Raw genomic sequence first — 19,103 nt, 5'->3', positions numbered from 1 at the left:
TGCTTGTTGCTATGGTAACCCTTTTCATCTCTGGGTGGGGCTAGTTTTCATTATTTTTGGTTTTTTTTTTTCTTACTCATTTAATGCTTACTTCGAACATTCTGATATGAAGTGGGTTCTCTCAATTTAATTTATATTTAGTAGTTTAAAAGCAAAGACTCGTGTATGTGTGTGTGTGTGTGTGTGTGTGTGTGTGTGTGTGTGTAAATATGAGTAAAGCTTTAAAAAGTAGAAAGAATAAGAGAGGGTAAAAATAGATGATGAGGGAAGACGGAAGATGGGCAAAGGATGCTCAGGATACTGAAGAGCAGATGCCGCCAAGTGAGGAAGAGGTTCTGTAGGGGATTAAGAGCAGCAGTAGGGTGGAAAGCTGAAGGGAGGAGGGTGAAACCCATTCTGAAAAATGCCATGATGACATCCGATACCTTGTGTGCTCATTTTTTAAAAGATAAAAGTTTAAATTTTTAAAAATTAATTTTATGGACTCATATAAAGTACAGAAAGCTTTGTGGTAAATTACCTCTAGATGTTGGGGAAATGTATATGATCATCATATACATCATGTATATAAAATTCAACAGCAAATCACCAGGTCCGGTGGCCAAAGCTTGGCTCCAGTCACAAAGTGGGTTTTGATCTTGGGACTGCCCTGGCTAGCTGTGTTTTCTTGGGCAAACTTACTAAGCTCTTGACTCAGTTTCCTGGTGTGGCTCACACAACAACTCCCACCTCTCAGAATAGACTGAATGGCATGACCCATATAAAACACTGTGGGCTGCCAGTTCATATGACAAATGTGTGGAGTTTCTGGCCAAAACTATTTTTAAAAATGGGATACAGAGCTAAACAGGGAATTCTCTCAACAGAGAAATCTTGAATGGCACTTAAAGAAATGTTCAACATCCTTTAGACATCAGGGAAATGCAAATCAAAATGACTCTGAGATTCCACCTCACACCAATCAGAATGGCTAAGATCAAAAACTCAGGTGACAGCACATGCTGGCGAGGATGTGGAGAAAGAGGAACACTCCTCCATTGCTGGTGGGATTGCAAGCTTGTACAAGCACTCTGGAAATCAGTCTGGAGGTTCCTCAGAAAACTAGAAATCGTTCTCCCTGAAGACCTAGCTATACCACTCCTGGGCATATACCCAGAAGATGCTCCACTATATCCCAAGGACACATGCTCCACTATGTTCATAGCAGCTGTATTCATAACTGCTTTATTTTTAACATCCTTTTTGGAACTCTCTACTGCCAAATGACCCCAAGGGCCGAGTGCTCACAAAGCAGGGATCTGGCTGAGAGCTCCACCTCAGCGCCAAGCTTCCATTGTTCCTTGGTGCAGCATTAACAAAAGCGTCCTCCCCCTTTCCTTTATCAGCTTATAGCAGGCAATCGACCTTTTTTATTTGGTCTAGGCATTTTAAATTATGCATTCCTGCCAGGCAATGGTAGCTCATGCCCTTAATCCCAGAGCCTGGGAGGCAGAGGCAGACCGATCTCTGTGAGTTCAAGGCCTGCCTGGTCTACAAATCAAGGTCCTGCCTGGAAAGCCAGGGATACACGGAGGAAACCCTGTCTCAAAAAACAAACAAACGAACAAACAAACAAACCAAACAACAATGAATTCCTGTCAGGGTGTGGTGGATCTGATCTGCCATCTCGGCACCCTGAAGGCTTCAGGGTTGAGACCCTACCTCAAAATCAAAATCTGGGGGAAAAAAAAGTCCATTTCTGGAGCAGTATGAGGAGGTAATAAAATGTTATAAAATGTTGGGCTGGAGAGATGGCTCAGCGGTTAAGAGCACCAACTACTCTTCCGAAGGTTCTGAGTTCAAATCCCAGCAACCACACAGTGGCTCACAACCATCTGTAATGAGATTGGACGCCCTCTTCTGGTGTCTGAAAACAGCTGCAGTGTAGGTACATATAATAAATAAATAAATCTTGAGAGAGAGAGAGAGGGAGAGAGGGAGAGAGGGAGAGGAAGAGAGGAAGAGAGGGAGAGAGGGAGAGAGAGAGAGAGAGAGAGAGAGAGGGAGAGAAAGTCTTACCTAAGATGTCTGCTTAGCATATGGAAGGCTAATTCTGTCCTCAGGATAGAAGCACCTCTGTGAGTCCCTGTTGTGTTGTTGCAGGTACAGCTTCCAATGCCCTGAGACAGCCATACATCTGGCTGACCATCATCCTGACGGTTGCCGTGTGCTTACTACCTGTCGTCGCCATCCGTTTCCTGTCCATGACCATTTGGCCCTCAGAAAGTGATAAGGTACAGACTTGCCCTCCTCCTACAGTAGAGTCCCTTCGGGGAGCCAACGCATCCCCCATCACTACCTGTCCTGCTGAAAGCCTGTGGGAAGGCTGATAAGAATTTTGTTGTTTCACTCTTTCTCTTTAATTCCATCGTGATCGATCGTGAACCTTCAGACGTTTGTTCACACAGTGAAGCAGGTCTTGTCCCTTTGGTTTTACAGTTATCTTAACAATTTGCCATGCTAATGGTTTGGGCTTCTTTTCCCCTCCCCTTATTTTTTTAATTGATTATTTTATTTACATTCCAGACGTTGCCCCCCTCCCAGTCCCTGCTCCCACAGTTCTTTATCCAATTCCCCCTCCCCTTTGCCTCTGAGAGGGTGATCTCCTCTCTCCCCCCACCCACCCACCCTCCTTATTTAAAGCAAATATCATATCTGATAGTACAATCAATGTCTCAAAAACAGTGTAATGAGCCCCTTGCGTAATGATCAGCCGACTTCAGGCCCCGTTGTTGAGCAATTTAACATTGCTTTTCCCGTCACACTTCTGAAGGGAGTGTCTTCTTTATTAGTTTCATCTCATGCTGTAAGGTGGCCACAGCAGTTCCTGGCATCACATCGATAAATGGGGACAAGGCTTCCATCCTTTCCCTCAGGATCCTGGGAACTTTGAACGTGTACTTTTCTCAGATGTCATTTGTCAGAATTAGGCTGTACATTGAACTAATAGCCAACGAGATAAAACTCCCTCTCTTATGAAGAATGTCACTGTAGAGAGGAGAGGTGCTTACCTTTATAAATCGGCATTCTATGGTAAGGTGAGGGTGGATGTTAGCTAAGCAAGGGCCCAGGAGAACACTGTGACAGTGCTTGGTAAACAAGAGAAGAGATAGACCTCAGTTCTCTAAGTGCAAGAAAGAAGAACTTGAGTCTGGGTTCCAGCACACATACTAACAACTTCACCTGGCACCCTGCATCTCCAGATGTGGGGACAGGAGGATTCCTGGGGCTTGCTGGCCAGTGTCGCTGAATCTGTGGGCTCCTGAATTGATTCTATGACAAATCCTATCTCAAAAATTAGGGTGGAGGGGATAGAGGGAGACACCAGACATCCATCTCTAGCTTCTATAGTCATGTACACACATATACAAGCACCTGCACATATGAACACACACACACACACTGAGAGAGAGAGAGAGAGAGAGAGAGAGAGAGAGAGAGAACAAGAAAGAGAAAGACAGACAGACAGACTATGCTGTAACATGCCTTTGAGGTTTGTCAACACATACCAGTCTGCCCTGGGATTCACAAAGAATGTTAGCTTAGCAGCCTAGTTTGCTTTCTACTGCTCTGATAAATAGCATGGCCAACACAATTCGGGGAAGCAAAGGTTTATTTCATCATATGACTCCCAGGTCACAAGCTACCACTGAGGGAAGCCAGGGCAGAAGGTCGGTCAAGCAGGATCGTGGAGTCAGAAACTGAATCAAGAACTGCTGGAGGGGTGCTGCTCACTGGCTTGTTCTCTACGGCATGCTGAGCCTACTTTCTTATACTACCCAGAATCTTCTATTCAGGGGTGGAACCCTCACATTGGGCTGCGCCCTCCCATACCAACCACTAATCAAGATAATGCCCTATAGTCTTGCCTACAGGCCAATCTGATGGAGGCAGCTTCTTAATTAACATTCCTTCTCAAATGAATCTAGTTTGTGTCAAGTTGACAGGAAATAATGAAAAGTGCGAGGCTTGGTTTTCCTGGAACTTGCAATATAGACCAGGCTGACCTCCAAGATACCTCCATCTTTTGAGTACTGGAATTAAATGCCTGGCAATAGTTTTCCAAAATCTACCTGTAGGATAGTGGAAATAGTCCCCAACCCTCCAGACCCTTCATGTCCCGCTAGTCCAGAAAAGGGGGGGGGGCATTTGTGTGTGCATAAGGGTGTAAAGGCTCTCCGCGGGGCTAGCTTCTGCCCAGCTTCTATTGGCTAGGCGACCTGTGCATCTCAGATCTGTCTCTTCTTGGTTTTCTCTCTCCAGATCCAGAAGCATCGAAAGCGATTGAAGGCTGAAGAGCAGTGGAAACGGCGGCAGAGCGTGTTCCGGAGGGGAGTATCTTCCAGGCGCTCAGCCTATGCCTTTTCGCATCAGAGAGGCTACGCAGACCTCATCTCCTCTGGCCGCAGCATCCGCAAGAAGCGCTCGCCCCTGGATGCCATCATCGCGGATGGCACGGCTGAGTACCGGCGCACAGTGGAGAGCTGATTGGCATTGCTCTGCTGAGAGACCGGAGCGCTGGGAAGACGTTTTGTTTTTGTTTTTGTTTTTTTCTTTAATGAACGACTCAGGACCTTTTTAAAAACACAAACAAACTGAAGTTGTCACTGATGACAATAACCTTTTCAATAAACTTCTAGGATTGTGCTGTTAAGCAATCGCAAAGCCAAGACACCACCTGTTATTCAGCGGATTGTGTCTGCTGAGATTCAAAGGGAACTTTTTTTTTTTTAATCCTGGCCTAATGGAAGACGGCAGAGTTTAGAAAAGTCTCCCATTTCAGCTGGAAGGACACTACTACACTACAAAGTTACAATTACACTCTTCTCTCTGTGGCCTCAAATGTGGATTTCTCAGATGCACTCCCCCCTCTGCTTGTCATCTTTCAAAAGAAGAAAACAGAAAATCTGTTTTTAATGTATGGGTGCAGTAACAAAGGGTTGCTAATGTTTATCACCTGACAGGAAGTGGTTTAATGACTTTTTCAGACCTTGTTGGGGCTCCCTGTTTCTTTCTACCAACTTTCGAAATTTGAAACAAGTTTCCTTGATTGAATGATTTAGGTGCAACATTTCACTCTGGTTTTGATTTTACTACCAAGCTAAATAATGTATCCCATGTTTTTTTACTATTTGGTATTTCTCTGTACTACCAAGCGGTTTGACTCTCTACTTTAATTTTAAATTTTTAAAAATGACAAAAAAATATTTTTTAAAAGCTGAGGACATTATCAACTAGTATTAAGTACCATTTAGATAAGAGAAATAAATTGTGGCATCTCTTGCACCGTAAGGGATCATGATAATAGATCATGATAATGGAATGTGTGTTTCAGAAATGCTAGACGAAAGGGATTTAAATGTTTTCAACAAGAAGTGATAACTGAGAAATGGAAAAAATGTGATGTCAACTTTATACAATATACATGTGCTGAGGAACATGGCAGGCCACCTTGTGGCTTGGTGGCAAAGCTGGAGTCTTAGGTCCCATAGCAGTATAAAATGGAAGAAACATCACGTGATGTCCTATAAATAGACACAATTATGGATCACCTAAAATTGACTAGAAAGGGACAGGACTATGCCTACTGAAATTTTCCTTGTGGTTTCCTTTGGAAGACAACACTATTTAGCTCTTCCCAGTCACTGGATGGACTGGGAGGTTGCGGGGTGGGAGGGGAGAAACAAGAGCCTTGACTCTTAAGTGATGGGAACATTGTTACTACTGCCCACAACAGAGGAGAATAATACATACAAAGGTGTATCCAAACTGCTGCCGGTGGCCACATCCAGGCAAGGAGAACTATGAATATAGCCCAATACAAAAATGGTTAAAATTACTTAAAACACTAGGAAATTGTGTGTGTATATGCCCATGTGCAACTCCATTGCTTGGTCTTGAGTGTGAGCTTTCCTGGTAGTTTGTCCCACTGTCAGGAGCATAGACTTACCTGGTAGGGAGTCTGTGGAGAACTTTCCCCTGTGTTTCCTGGAAGTAAACGAGAGGTCTACTGTTCAGAACAGATAAGTTTAAACAAACAAACAAAAAGCCCAGAGGGCATCAGTGATACCTTTGGGAATATTTTGCAGAGTTCTCTGTTGAAAAGAAACTGCTTGTGTCCCCCTTCCCAGAAAGTATTTTATACAAGTCTTTTGGAGCCTCGCTCTTGCATCTGTCTTATGTCTAAGACAAAAAGAACAGTTTTTTCGTTTCGTTTTTGTTTTTTATTTTGGAAAAAACATTAGGTGATTAAGGAAAATATCCTTGAAAAGGTAACTTATTTTTCCCCCCAGGGGATTTTTCTCATTTTATTTCTTTCACAGAACAGTCCCCCTGCTCTACTGAAGGCCTCTGTGGGTTGTAGTAGGTAACTTTCTTTCCCCTTGCAAATGTTCATAGCAGTCTGTGAATTCCCAAGAGGAAATCATGTGTAGTTCATCTTCTATACACAGGACAGGAAAACATTAAATTGTACTTTTATAATGCATTGTCTAGATATGATGAAAGAATGTATGTCTATCTCCTAGAGGTAAATTTCTGAAAGTTTACAACTTTACCATGTAAATAAAAAGAATTGTATGTTTTCCTTTTTTTATGGAAAATTTAGCTTGTGTAATTTTGTCAATTTCAAGTTTCGCTTTTGTTTTTGTTTTTTTTGTTTTGTTTTTTGTTTTTGAATGGTGGGAAGGGTTGGCAATGCAAATGTGTCAAAGACTTACACTGCTGGGTGCAATATTAATAATTTAAAATGCAAATCATAAATTATTTCTATATGCTGTAAATCTGAGATTTAATGTATATTTTTGTTTAAGAAAATAAATGCTTTAGTAAAATATTTGGAACATGTCATTTTATATATGTTTATTTATGTCTGTATTGTGTGGTTATTTATTGGCAGTGCTGGGGATGTAACCCAGGGCCTTGTGTATGCTAGGCAAATGCACTCCTGAGCTGCACTTTCTAGTTTTAACACATGTTTCTAAGTGGGGTTGGTGGTGGTGTGTGTGTGTGTGTGTATGGATGGATGGATGGATGGATGGATGGATGGATGGATATAATAAGCCTTGTGTGTACCAGTGCCTGCAAAGACCAGAAAAAGATGTTAGCTCCTCTGAAGCTGGAGTTACAGATGGTTATGAGTTACCTGCTGTGGGTACTAGAAACTTCCTCCCTCATTCCCACTTGCCAACCTTTCTGCCAGGTATTCTACACGTATCTTATAGTTCAAGAACAGCAGCCCACTTCTCTTACTCTCCTTCTAAGGAACTGAGGGGAAAGAGGTGGAAGAACAGCAAGTGGCCTTAATGGCTAAGCTCTCTCTTCACACACACACACACACACACACACACACTAAGTTTTGTTCTTTATTGCCTTTGTAAGAATGGCATTCATATATCCTAGGCTTGTTTGAACTCCTCACATAGTCAAGAATGACCTTGCACTTCTGAGCCTCCTGTGACCACCTCCCTCCCAGTGCTGATGTTAGTATGTGCCACCACAGCTGGAACTCACTCTGTAGACCAGGCTGGCCTCGAACTCAGAAATCAGCCTGCCTCTGCCTCCCGAGTGCTGGGATTAAAGGCGTGGCCACCACAGCCATAGCTGCTTTTATTCAGTGTTGGGATTTAAGTCTTCCTGGATACTCACCAGAGCACCCTGGTGAGTTATCTATGTAGCTCCCCCCCCCTTTTTTTTCTGTTGCTGCTGCTGTGGTTTATTTTGTTTTGTTTTGTTGCTTTTAAGTGTGGAGTACATGGCAGGAGAATCTAGTCCCGAGACGGTTCCTGAAACGTGTAGAGCTCCTCTGGCTATAAGAAATAATGCTAGAGACTGTACAACATATAAGAGATGTGGCTGAGGGAGGTGATTAGACTTTCAAGGAAGAGGGACTAGCCATTTCAGGGTAAGACAACGTCTACTGCTCCAGACCTCTTCCTCTCAGTTCCTTAGAAGGAGAGTAAGAGAAGTGGGCTGCTGTTCTTGAACTATAAGATACGTGTAGAATACCTGGCAGAAAGGTGGGCAAATGGAAATGAGTGAGGAAACTCAGTCCATATCGGAGCTGCTGCAAAGATGAAGTGTGAAGACTTCCGTGTAGCACGGGGTGGGGGGAGGAGAGGGAGGGTCAGCCCTAGAAGCATGGGACGATGTGACTCACCAGCAAAGTGTGGTTGGTTGTGCTACCAGGAAAGAGATCCCCTGGTGAGGACCTCTCTGGGAGTTATGGTTGCAGTGGGTGAAGAGAGGCTGTCACCAGGCTGTGGGTGTGTGGGGTGATAGGAAAGGGGCTGGTTCTAGCTTCCTCAGTAGACAAAGTATAAGAAGAGCTGGGCAGCTAGTAAAGCACCAAACGGTAGAGTTGGTTCAGGGATATTTTTAACTCAACAGCACCACCTAGAGGAAAGTAGTCACATCCTACGGCAGATGCTGCTCTGGACTGTCATCTGATGGAGATGAAGTGTGATAGTCAAATGTACCCCAGTGGAATCCAAAGACGTTTCAAGAGGCGCTGCCTTCCTGTGGCGCTTAGGAAAACTGCAAAACGGCTTCTAAAACTCCTGTCATTATCCACTAGCAAGTTACGGCTGCAATACAGATTCTGGTGCAGTTATAAAACAAAAGGCGGGCTGGTGAGATGGCTCGCGACTGTTCTTCCAAAGGTCCTGAGTTTAAATCCCAGCAACCACATGGTGGCTCACAACCATCCATAACGTAACGAAATCTGATGCCCTCTTCTGGAGTGTCTATTTACATATAATAAATAAATAAATAAATATTTAAAAACAAAACATATTTAAAAACAAAACAAAAGATACTTCGAGATATGGGGGGGGGGGGGGGATGGAAGTTGGGATGCCAAAACAAAGCAGGCAAGAAGTAATTCTCTAGGGAACTGGAGTGATGGCTCGGTGGTTAAGAGCACTCGCTGCTCTTCCAGGGGACCCAGGTTTGATTCCCAGCACCCACATGGCAGCTCACAGCATCTGTATCTCCATCCCTGAGGGACCTGAGGCTTTCCTCTGGCTTTCACAGACAGCAGGCATGCAAGTGGTACATAGACGTGTGTTAAATGAATTGGGTTTTTAAAAAAGAATTGTTTATTTATTTAATGTATATAACTACATTGTAGCTGTCTTCAGACGCACCAGAAGAGGGCATCTGATCTCTTTACAGATGGTTGTGAGCCACCATGTGATTGGTGAGAATTAAACTCAGGACCTCTGGAAGAACAGTCAGTGTTCCTAACCGCTGAGCCATCTCTCCAGCCCCATGAATTGCTTTTACTATAAATGTAAATAGTCGATTAGTCTGGCAGCTGTATTTCTTTACCTTTACTAGCTTTCCAATAACCACATAGAGACACTAAGATTTATTAAAAGTCCCGTAAGGCAAACATGATGCTCCTTTTGCCTCTTCCTTGTGGTTCCCTTCACTTCCCATCTCATTCTCTACTCCTCCAAGAATCACAAGTCCCACCTTATTCTAATTGCCTTTTTTTTTAAATTATGTATACAGCATTCTGCTTGCTTGGATGCCTGTATGCAAGAAGAGGCCACCAGATCTCATCATAGATGGTTGTGAGCTACCATGTGGTTGCTGAGAATTGAACTCAGGACCTCTGGAATTGCAGACAGTGCTCTTAACCTCTAAGCTATCTCTCCAGCCCCTTGGCTCATTGGCTTTTATCGTCAAGGCAGAGAATAAATGAGGAACACTGCTTATACAAACTTGAGATGGGGGCTTCTAAAAATAAACATAAAACAATGTCCAGATTGAAACAAGATACGAGGGCAGAGGAATCAGCATTTGAGCAACACAAGAATAGCCTTTATGCAGTGCACAAAAACATAAGCACAGGCAAAACACCCAGGCACACATAAAAGTACTTGTTAAAAAAAAGGAAAATGATTTTCTAGAGCTATCTCTCCAAGATAAATGGTTGATAAGTACACGGAAAGATGCTCAAGGTCTTTAGCCACCGGGAAGGTGAAAATCAAAGTGTGAAGGCAGGCGTGTCTCTGCAGGAGCTGGAGGCAGGCAGGTGGTTGTCAGCATCATGGCGAATATGAGGTCAACATGAACTAAGGAGATCCTACCTCAAATAAACAAGCAAGACGCAATCCCACTTCACACTCAACATCGTAGTCACGATATTAAGAGAAAGTGGAGAAACTTGAATCCCCATCCTTCTGGAGACAGAGGGAGTAGTATAATCCCTGAGGAAGACCGATTCGGCTTTGGCTGGGCAAGTCCACTCTGAGATACTCTAATACTCTTGACAGTATTAGAAACAGGACCTCAGCAAACACTTACAAACCGGGTTCATAGCAGCCCAGAGATAGAAACAACCCAGACCGCAGCATCAGCAGGTGGATGAATCAACAGATATGGATGGATACAATTGAAGTACAATTTGGCCACAAAAAAGAAGGAGATGTTGATCTATGCTATAACATGTGTGAACCTTAATACACCTTAAATGGAGGAAATCACAGTCAGGCCAGGGGCTGGGGGTAGAGAACAAAGAACACGTGTGTATGGGAGAGTTTTAAAAGTTTTTTTTAAAGATTTATTTATGAATATACTGTAGCTGTCTTCAGACACAACAGAAAAGGGCATCAGATCCCTTTACAGATGTTTGTGAGCCACCATGTGGTTGCTAGGAATTGAACTCAGGACCTCTGGAAAAGCAGTCAGTGCTCTTAATCACTGAACTATCTCTCCAGCCCTATTTTTGTTCTTTAAAAATGTCTGTATATGTATCTGATATATTTTGATTATATACATCCATCGGCTGCCCTTCGAATCCCCCTAATGCCCCCACCCCATATCCCTCCCATCTTCCTGTATTGTTGTTGTTGTTGTTGTTGTTGTTATCAATAACTCCCTAAGTCTAATTCATGCTACCCATACACCACATAGTGCATGGGAAGGTGGCCATCTACTACTGGGGCATGACCAACCTGCCAGCAGCCAAATCCCCAAAGAAGAGTGTCTGGACTCTCCTGCCTGCAACAGCCATCAACTGCTGATAGCTCCCCCAATAGGGGTAGCATCTTGGAGACCTTTCCCAACCATGCTGAAAGTTTGCCCGGCTTGATTGTGTGCAGTTAACCACAGCTGCAGTGAGTTGGTGTGTGCTGTGGCCACATCCTAGAAAACAACACAAGTTAGGCTTATACAACTGTGCTGTGGGGGGTAATACACGATTGGAGCCAGCAGGGTGCCCTTGGAGATAGGGGCAAGAGATTGACATTGCATGCCTGAATCTGAAAGCTGGGAAGAGAATAATTTACCCTTGATGGACTTCAGTGGGCAGATCTAGATATCTGTATTAACCTTCAAAGCAATTTCTAGACTTGTTTGGTCAAGCAGGTGCCACAAAATAGTACAGATGAAATACGATTGACCGGAAAAAATGGCTATGAGGGAGGGGCTCTTTGGGGGTAATGAGATATTTTGGAATTTAAATTTACGTCTAATGAATTTAATAAAGGAAAATCGTGGCTAGGATTATAACTCAGTTCATAGAATGCTTGCCTAGCTTGCATGAAGCCCTGGGCTCCATCCCTAGCCCTGGAGTAAAATATGGTGTGGTCAGGCATGATGGCATGCACCTTTAATGACAGCTGAGGCAACTAGATCTCTGTGAGTTAAAGGCCAGCCTGGTCTTCATAGGGAGTTTCACTCCAGCCAGCGAGACTTTGTCTCAAAAACAACAAACAAACAAACACCTAACTGTGGTAGTAAATGCCAGTAATGTCAGCACTCAGGTGGAAGAGGCCGGAGGACTAAAAGTTCAGTCATCCTTAGCTACACAGTGGGTTCAAGATCTACCTAGGTCATGTGAGCTCCTATCTAAATAAATAAATAAATAAATAAATAAATAAATAGATGATAGATAGATAGATAGATAGATAGATAGATGACAAAAGAGAAAATGTCTAGCAAGGCTTGGTAATGCACAGTTAAAGCTGTGTGCAAAGCCAACCTTCTGTTTTATTATTGACAGAACTATAAACTGAAGAAACTCTGATAGGGGAAGTTTAGAAATAGCCACTAAAATCTCAAAACTATGACTCTGTAACATGGTCATCGTATTCCTCAACTTCATCGTGCAGATGTATCTGCCCCCAAGGGAAGCCACATGTACCACTACGGCACTACCAGAGGGCTATTTATAACAACAACATTGGCAAAGCTAGAAATCAATGAGACGGGGCTGGCTGGATGAAGTTAGCTGTCTTCTGGTGACACTAGCATGGAAACCGAGAGGAACTAAGAACAGTCTACACGATTCATCGTGAAGATAGAGGACCAGGCCTAGAACTGTGCCTGACCGCTGGCTTCCTTTCATGTGAAAGGGGTGGGGTTGGTGCACAAAAGCAATGTAAGCCTAGCCAACATCCCATAGATTTTCTAGGTTTCAAGCGTATTCTAAATCTCAACTGGGAATGCAAACACATAGAAGGATTTCTAAAACAACAGTGAAACAAAATTAAAGATGGAAGGCGTTGAGGCTGGAGAGATGGCTCAGTGGTTAAGAGCACTGACTGCTCTTCCAGAGGTCCTGAGTTCAATTCCCAGGAACCACATGGTGGCTCACAACAATCTGTAATGGGATCTGATGCCCTCTTCTGGTGTGCCTGAAGATAACTACAGTGTACTCATATACATATAATAAATAAATAAATCTTTAAAAATAAAAGATGGAAGGTGTAGGTAGGATCTGAAATGTCCCTAAAACTCATGTGTTAAAAGGCTTGGTCCCCAGCCTGTGGCACTCTCATGATGAGGTGCAATCTTTAGGAGCTGGAAACCAGTGGAAGGAAGGTATGTCACTGAGGAAATGTCCTTAAAAGAGATATGGGAGCCCATATTCCTCTCATTTTTAACCCCCAATCACTACAAATGGGTCTGTTCTATCACACATTCCATGGCAATTATGTATCTACAGGTCCAAAGCAATAGGGCTAAGGGCTATGCCTTGAAGGCATGAGCTGAAGGAAATCTGTCCTCCTTATAAATCAACTCCTCCAGGTAAACTGGGTGGGATGGTACAGGCCTGCAAACCTAAAAGCCAGTCAGGAGGCTAAGGCAGGAAGGTCATGAGTTCAAAGCTAGCTGGGCTTCATAGCAAACTAAGACTGATCCAAAATACATAATGAAAGCTGAGCAAAACAAAATTCAGGTATCTATCAGATGAGCAGCACAGAAGGCCAGATCGCCATGTTGTTTCAAGTGTGATAGAGCTACAGTTATCAAAAAGATATAGTACTGGCCTGCAGTTAGACAGAGCATAAAAGAGCCCAGAAATCAGTCCACACATATATGGACAGCTGGGTTTTAACAAGAGAACAAAGGCAAAATTAAGTAGGGGCTAGAACAGCCTTTTCTACAAATAATATTGAATGTCCACGAGCAAAACAATGAACATGAATCCCCACTTTATAGCATAGCTCTTCCTTACAGAAGTTTGAATAGACACTTGAACACAGACACATACACACACACACACACAGAGAGAGAGAGAGAGAGAGAGAGAGAGAGAGAGAGAGAGAGAGAGACTACTCAATAGTATTGGTCAATAGGAAAACGGGGAAGATACAATACAAACAGATATTTGATCACACTCTGAACCCCAAGATTGTGTTATTTACTGGAAAACCCTGGTTTTAGTTGTGGTGTGGCTCAGCCCTTAGCACATACCTTTAATCCAAGAGCTTTCTTCTTAGGATTAAGTAAAATCAACCATAGGTCAAGTAACTGGTTGACAGGAAATAATCATACAATTATTAAGAAATAATTACTAAGAGTAAGAGGGTGTCAGCAGGACGGGTAGAGAAATGCACAGGAAGTAGAAGGGAGGGACATTCGATTTGAAGGGAGTTTTTGTGAGATGGCCTGAAAGAGGAGCATTTGTCCTGGAAGACTGGCTGAGGAGGAAGGTCATCTGGGTGCTTTCTCTACCTTGGTGCTATCAGACTTTCACCCCGGCTTTGGGCTCCTGAGTCTTCATTGGTAAAATTGAACAATTGAGATTTTTGCAAAGCAAAACAAAACAACCCCCCCCCCAAAAAAAAACCAAATCACAAAACAGTTTGGGAAAACTTTAGGGTGGAAAGTAGGTTTGTTCAGTATCCTGGCTATAGTGATGATTTCATGTGTACACAGATCTGTTTAAAAAAAAAACACCTTCAACTGCACACTTTAAATACTTATCCTTTATCATACATTATTGTCACTTTTAAAAGGATGGTATAGGGCATGGAAAGATAGTCCAGTTGGTACTGATGCTTGTTCAGGACCTGCGTTTCAATCCCAGCATCTTTGGGGGTGGGGGGAGAGGGAGAGAAGAAGAGGGAGAAAAGGCAGGTATGGTCCATGCCTAGTGTACTGACTGGTTTTGTGTCAACTTGACACAAGCTGGAATTATCACAGAGAAAGGGGCCTCCCTTGAGGAAATGCCTCCATGAGATCCAGCTGTAAGGCATTTTCTCAATTAGTGATCAAGGAGGGAGGGCCCATTGTGGGTGGTGCCATCCCTAGACTTGTAGTCTTGGGTTCTGTAAGAGAGCAAAATGAGCAAGCCAGAGGAAGCAGGCCAGTAAGGAACATCCCTCCACGGCCTCTGCATCAGCTCCCGCTTTCTGACCTGCTTGAGTTCCAGTCCTGACATCCTTTGGTGATGAACAGCAACATGGAAGTGTAAGCTGTATAAACCCTTTCCTCCCCAGCGTGCATCTTGGTCATGCTGTTTGTGCAGGGATAGAAACCCTGACTACAACACCTGGTAACCCTAGTATTGTAGTTGTGGACACTGGATCCTTGGGGACCTCCAGCATAGCTCCAAGTTCACTGAGAGACCCAGCCTCGAAGGAAGGAAACAGATGATAATGCCAAACACCTGATATACTTCTCTGGCCCCCACACTTGTACATGCACACTCACTTTTTAAAAGGTTTTTCATAGGTCAGAGGGATGGCTCTGTTGGTAAAGTGCTTTCTATATAAGAAAGAGGACCTAAATTTCTTTCCTAGAACTCACGTAAAGGCTGGTTATGATAACACACACCAAACCTCCCATTATTGGAGAAGTGGACACAGGAAGATTCCTGGGGCTTGCCGGGCCTTCTTACATAGCTAGTCCAGTTATATCAGCAGATTCCAGGTTCAGCAAGGGACATTGTCTCAAAAGATAAGATGCAGAGCTATATAACAGAAGATATTTGATGAGGAGTAAGACTTTTAAAATGGAAGAATCTTTTCATACTTTTAAAACTAAAACATGGAGCTGGAGAGATGGATCGGTGGTTAAGTGCACTAGCTGCTCTTCCAGAGGCCCTGAGTTTAATTCTCAGCAACCACATGGTGGCTCACAACCATCAGTAATGCTATCCAATGGCCTTTTCTGGTGTGTCTGAAGACAGTTACAGTGTACTCATATACATAAAATAAATTAATAAGTCTGGGCTGGAGAGATGGCTCGGTGATTAAGAGCATTGAGTCCTCTTCCAGAGATCCTGAGTTCTATTCCCAGCAGCCACATGGCCCTCTTCTGATGTATCTGAAGACAGCTACAGTGTATTCATATAAATAAAATAAATAAATCTTTTTTAAAAAGAACAAGGAAAAAACCTAGAACATGAACTGTGCATATATAATATATTCCATGATTGTAATGTGAAATAAAACATTTTGTCTTTCTGTTGCTGAGTGTGATAAAACAGCATGACCACATGTTATGGAAGAAAGAGTATGTTCTGGCTTATGGTTTGAGGATGGGGATCTATACTAGCAGCACAGAGGAGAAAGATATGGAAGCTGGAACAGGGAGCTGAGTACTTACACCTTGAGCCACAAGGACAAAGTAGAGAGAGAAATGGAAGAGGTGCAAGTATATGAACTCTCAAAGCCCACCCCTCATGACACACTTCCTCTAGCAGGACTACACCCCCTAAACCTCCTCAGACAGAGCCACCAACTGGGGACTATGTGTTCAAACATCTGAGCCTGGGGTGGGGGGGCATTCTTATTCAAATCCCCTACACATTTTTATGCCAAAAGGGGTCACTTGAGTTCATATTTTCCTGTGCAAGTCACAAATGCTTCCCAGTTGCAACTCACTCTAACCCACACATTTGTCAATGAGACATCACAACTCTGCTCCATGCTCTGCCCTTCTGGATGAGCAGGGTTCAGAGTCCGAGATAGTGCTGCCTTTCCCTCCTTCAACAGTCCTGAGAACGTACATTTCCTTTGCCTCCAGAAGAAGCCAGATGAAATCTTTAGGACAAGGGAAGCAAGTGGAGAACCCCCCCCCACGCCCACCACCTGCACCATGAGAATGGGAAATAATGTTACTGAGTCAATCAGTAGGTCTCTGTGGTGACCAATCCATCAAGATGGCCGTGTGTCCTAAATTCAATTCCCAACAACCACATGAAAGCTCACAACTACAGTGTACACATATACATAAAATAATAAAGAAATCTTGAAGAAGAAGAAGAAGAAGAAGAAGAAGAAGAAGAAGGAGGAGGAGGAGGAGGAGGAGGAGGAGGAGGAGGAGGAGGAGGAGGAGGAGGAGGAGGAGGAGGAGGAGAAGAAGGAGGAGAAGAAGAGAGAGAGAGAAAGGAAGGAAGGAAGGAAGGAAGGAAGGAAGGAAGGAAGGAAGAAAATGACAAGAAGAACAGAAAGGTGTTTTTCTGAGTGTGTCGCTAAGGCTTAGACCTAATGAGCACACTAATGGATTCATAACAAGAGGTCTTAGAGAGAGGTGGCGAAAGCAGAAAGTCATCCATACTAGAGGACATTCATTACTTGGGACATGCCCTTTGAAGCTCTTTTCTTGGCACCTTTGCTTCTGCCCTGGTGCCCTTCTTTGTCTGTTTCTTGGCTGCCACAGTAGAAACTACTCTGCTCTATCACAGCCTTCCCCCACGATGGGCTGACCCCTTTGAAGCCATGAGCTAAATCTCCCTTACATTACCTCGGTCACAGATTTAGTCACAACACTGTAGAGACATCGAATACAGTGACGTCAATAATAGGGCGCACAGAAAGAGGAAATGCTCATAGTTTTAAAACTAGCAGAAATTTCATCTCGGGATCTGACGTCACCATACTGGCTCAGTCTGATGAAGCATCTATCTTGCTAACAGGAAGACATGAGTTTGATTCACCAGAATCAACATTTGAAAAAGCTGGATGTGAGGAGCATGTCTCTGTGAGAGCCTAACGGGCTGCCGAGGTCATTATTGATGGGTGGCTGTTGAAGGGAAGACTAGAGAAGCTGGGCGGTACAGAGGGTCGGCCTGTTTCATTCAGAGTCATGACTCCTGCTTGCTCTGTTGTCTTCTCAGAAGTGCTTTGACTATTCTGAAGGTGGTTGTTGTTGTTGTTTTGGGGCTTTCTTTCTTTTTTCTTTTTTTTCCTTTCTTTTTGGTTTATATGAATTTTAGTCCCCCCGCCCCCAACTGCTGTGAAGAAAGACATGGGTGTTTTGTTTGACTTTGATTTTTTTTTTAACATAAAGCCTCATGTAGTCCAGCCTGGTCTTATTATAACTATTAGTGGGTTTTTGTTTATTTGCTGTTTCTTTTAAGTTTCAGATTTAAAAAAAAAAAAAACTATAGTAATTGTTATTTTTTGAGTGAATCTAGTGCCTGAGTCCTAATTGCTCAACTTTATCTCCTTAGTGGGATGTTAGTTTTTAAATGATTTTATTTCTTATTGCTCCTGGGTGCTTACAGACTAACATGAAGTAGCTTGGGGAATCACCAATGAAAAGGTTCTCCAGGAATAAATAGACTAGCTCGTGCTTAAATTTAACTCTCCAAGGCGAGAGGAAAGTTGAATCTTCAGTGCCTTCAAATAAGTCTCACAATATCTCCACTGTTGTCTGTTGTACAAGTTTTACACACTACGTACCTCTTACACACACACACCTTCCCAGGTTAGGATGGAGTAAGGAGACCTCACAATAATTTTTGCCTTTTCACTCTCCAAAAATTGTTTTGTGGAGCAAAACACTGAATGGAACGAAAGCTCTTGGAAGGCATTTGTGAATTTGACAGGACCCAGGAGGAGCCCGGAAACTGCCCAGCGTCAACATGGCGACGTTGGATTCGTATGCCCTGAATTTAGGCAGGTAACTATGGTGAAAGTTAAATAGAGATATACCCTTTGCAGTGCGCGGCAAACCAAATGGAGTGAGTAGAGAGACCAGAATAATCCGAAGAACGCTGTGCGGGAACACGGTGACCACAAGAACAGAGCGCCCTTAGAATGACCATAGCCTGAACAATGCCATTAATTAAACACAATTCAGTCCGCGAATCAATCAATAAAGGGCGCTGGCAAATTCCAGCCAATTTCTGATAGTGACTTTCTCTGCTATGCAGCAAGGAAACCTCTGCTCCTGGAGGGAGATCGGATTAAATGAGACTGTTTGCCTAGAAGAGTTAGCCAAGCGCTTCCTGTACTCCTAACTGTGTTGGGAACACTACACCGATTCTAGCCAGACATGTTACCCATAATTTGACTGGTGACATAGAAGATCTACCGCCAGAAGCAGGGAGTGAGGCCATCCCTCGCTATCAGAGAGAATGTTACCAGGACCCTTGCAAATAATGAAACAACGGACGCCTTATACCAAACAGCATAGCTTCTGCAACGAACCTATACAAATCTCGCATATTTTAAATCATCTGACTACATCAACTAACGCGATTAAATATTATATAAACTGTTGTTCTACTAGGGAAGGCTGTAGATAGTCGGCTCATTACAATTTATTTTTTAAAGCATATTTTCAGGGGTTCAGCGGTTAAGAGCACTTGCTACTTTCTGAAGGTCTTGGGTTCGCTTCTCAGCTCACAATCATCCAGAACTCAAATCCCTAAAGATCCGATGTCTTCTCTTTGACAGGGCACGCATCTGGTGCGTGTAGTAGCAAACCACTCATACATATAAATCAAAAACTAAAACTAAAATAAAAAATTCCCCTTTTCCCCCATGGTGGTTGAATTTCTCAAAAATAGAACCTGCAACGCGTTCAGCTAG

At 43.3% G+C, this 19,103-nt stretch overlaps 1 protein-coding gene across 1 annotated transcript in view; it reads left to right on the top strand.

The window, feature by feature from the left end:
• Window positions 1–6,888, top strand: part of Atp8b1 (ATPase, class I, type 8B, member 1) — a 132,294-nt gene extending 125,406 nt beyond the window's left edge. Inside the window, exons 27-28 of the mRNA NM_001001488.3 lie at window positions 2,143–2,273; window positions 4,303–6,888. Coding sequence (NP_001001488.2) covers window positions 2,143–2,273; window positions 4,303–4,527 — 356 coding nt within the window. The 3' untranslated portion in view covers window positions 4,528–6,888. The remainder of the gene's footprint in view (window positions 1–2,142; window positions 2,274–4,302) is intronic.
• The last annotated feature ends 12,215 nt before the right edge of the window (window positions 6,889–19,103 follow it).

This window comes from Mus musculus, chromosome 18 (genome assembly GCF_000001635.26).
Source record: "Mus musculus strain C57BL/6J chromosome 18, GRCm38.p6 C57BL/6J".
In the NCBI taxonomy this organism is placed as follows: Eukaryota; Metazoa; Chordata; class Mammalia; order Rodentia; family Muridae; genus Mus; species Mus musculus.
The sequence above is the reverse complement of the archived record's forward strand: the minus strand, read 5'-3'. Positions and strand labels throughout refer to the sequence as shown.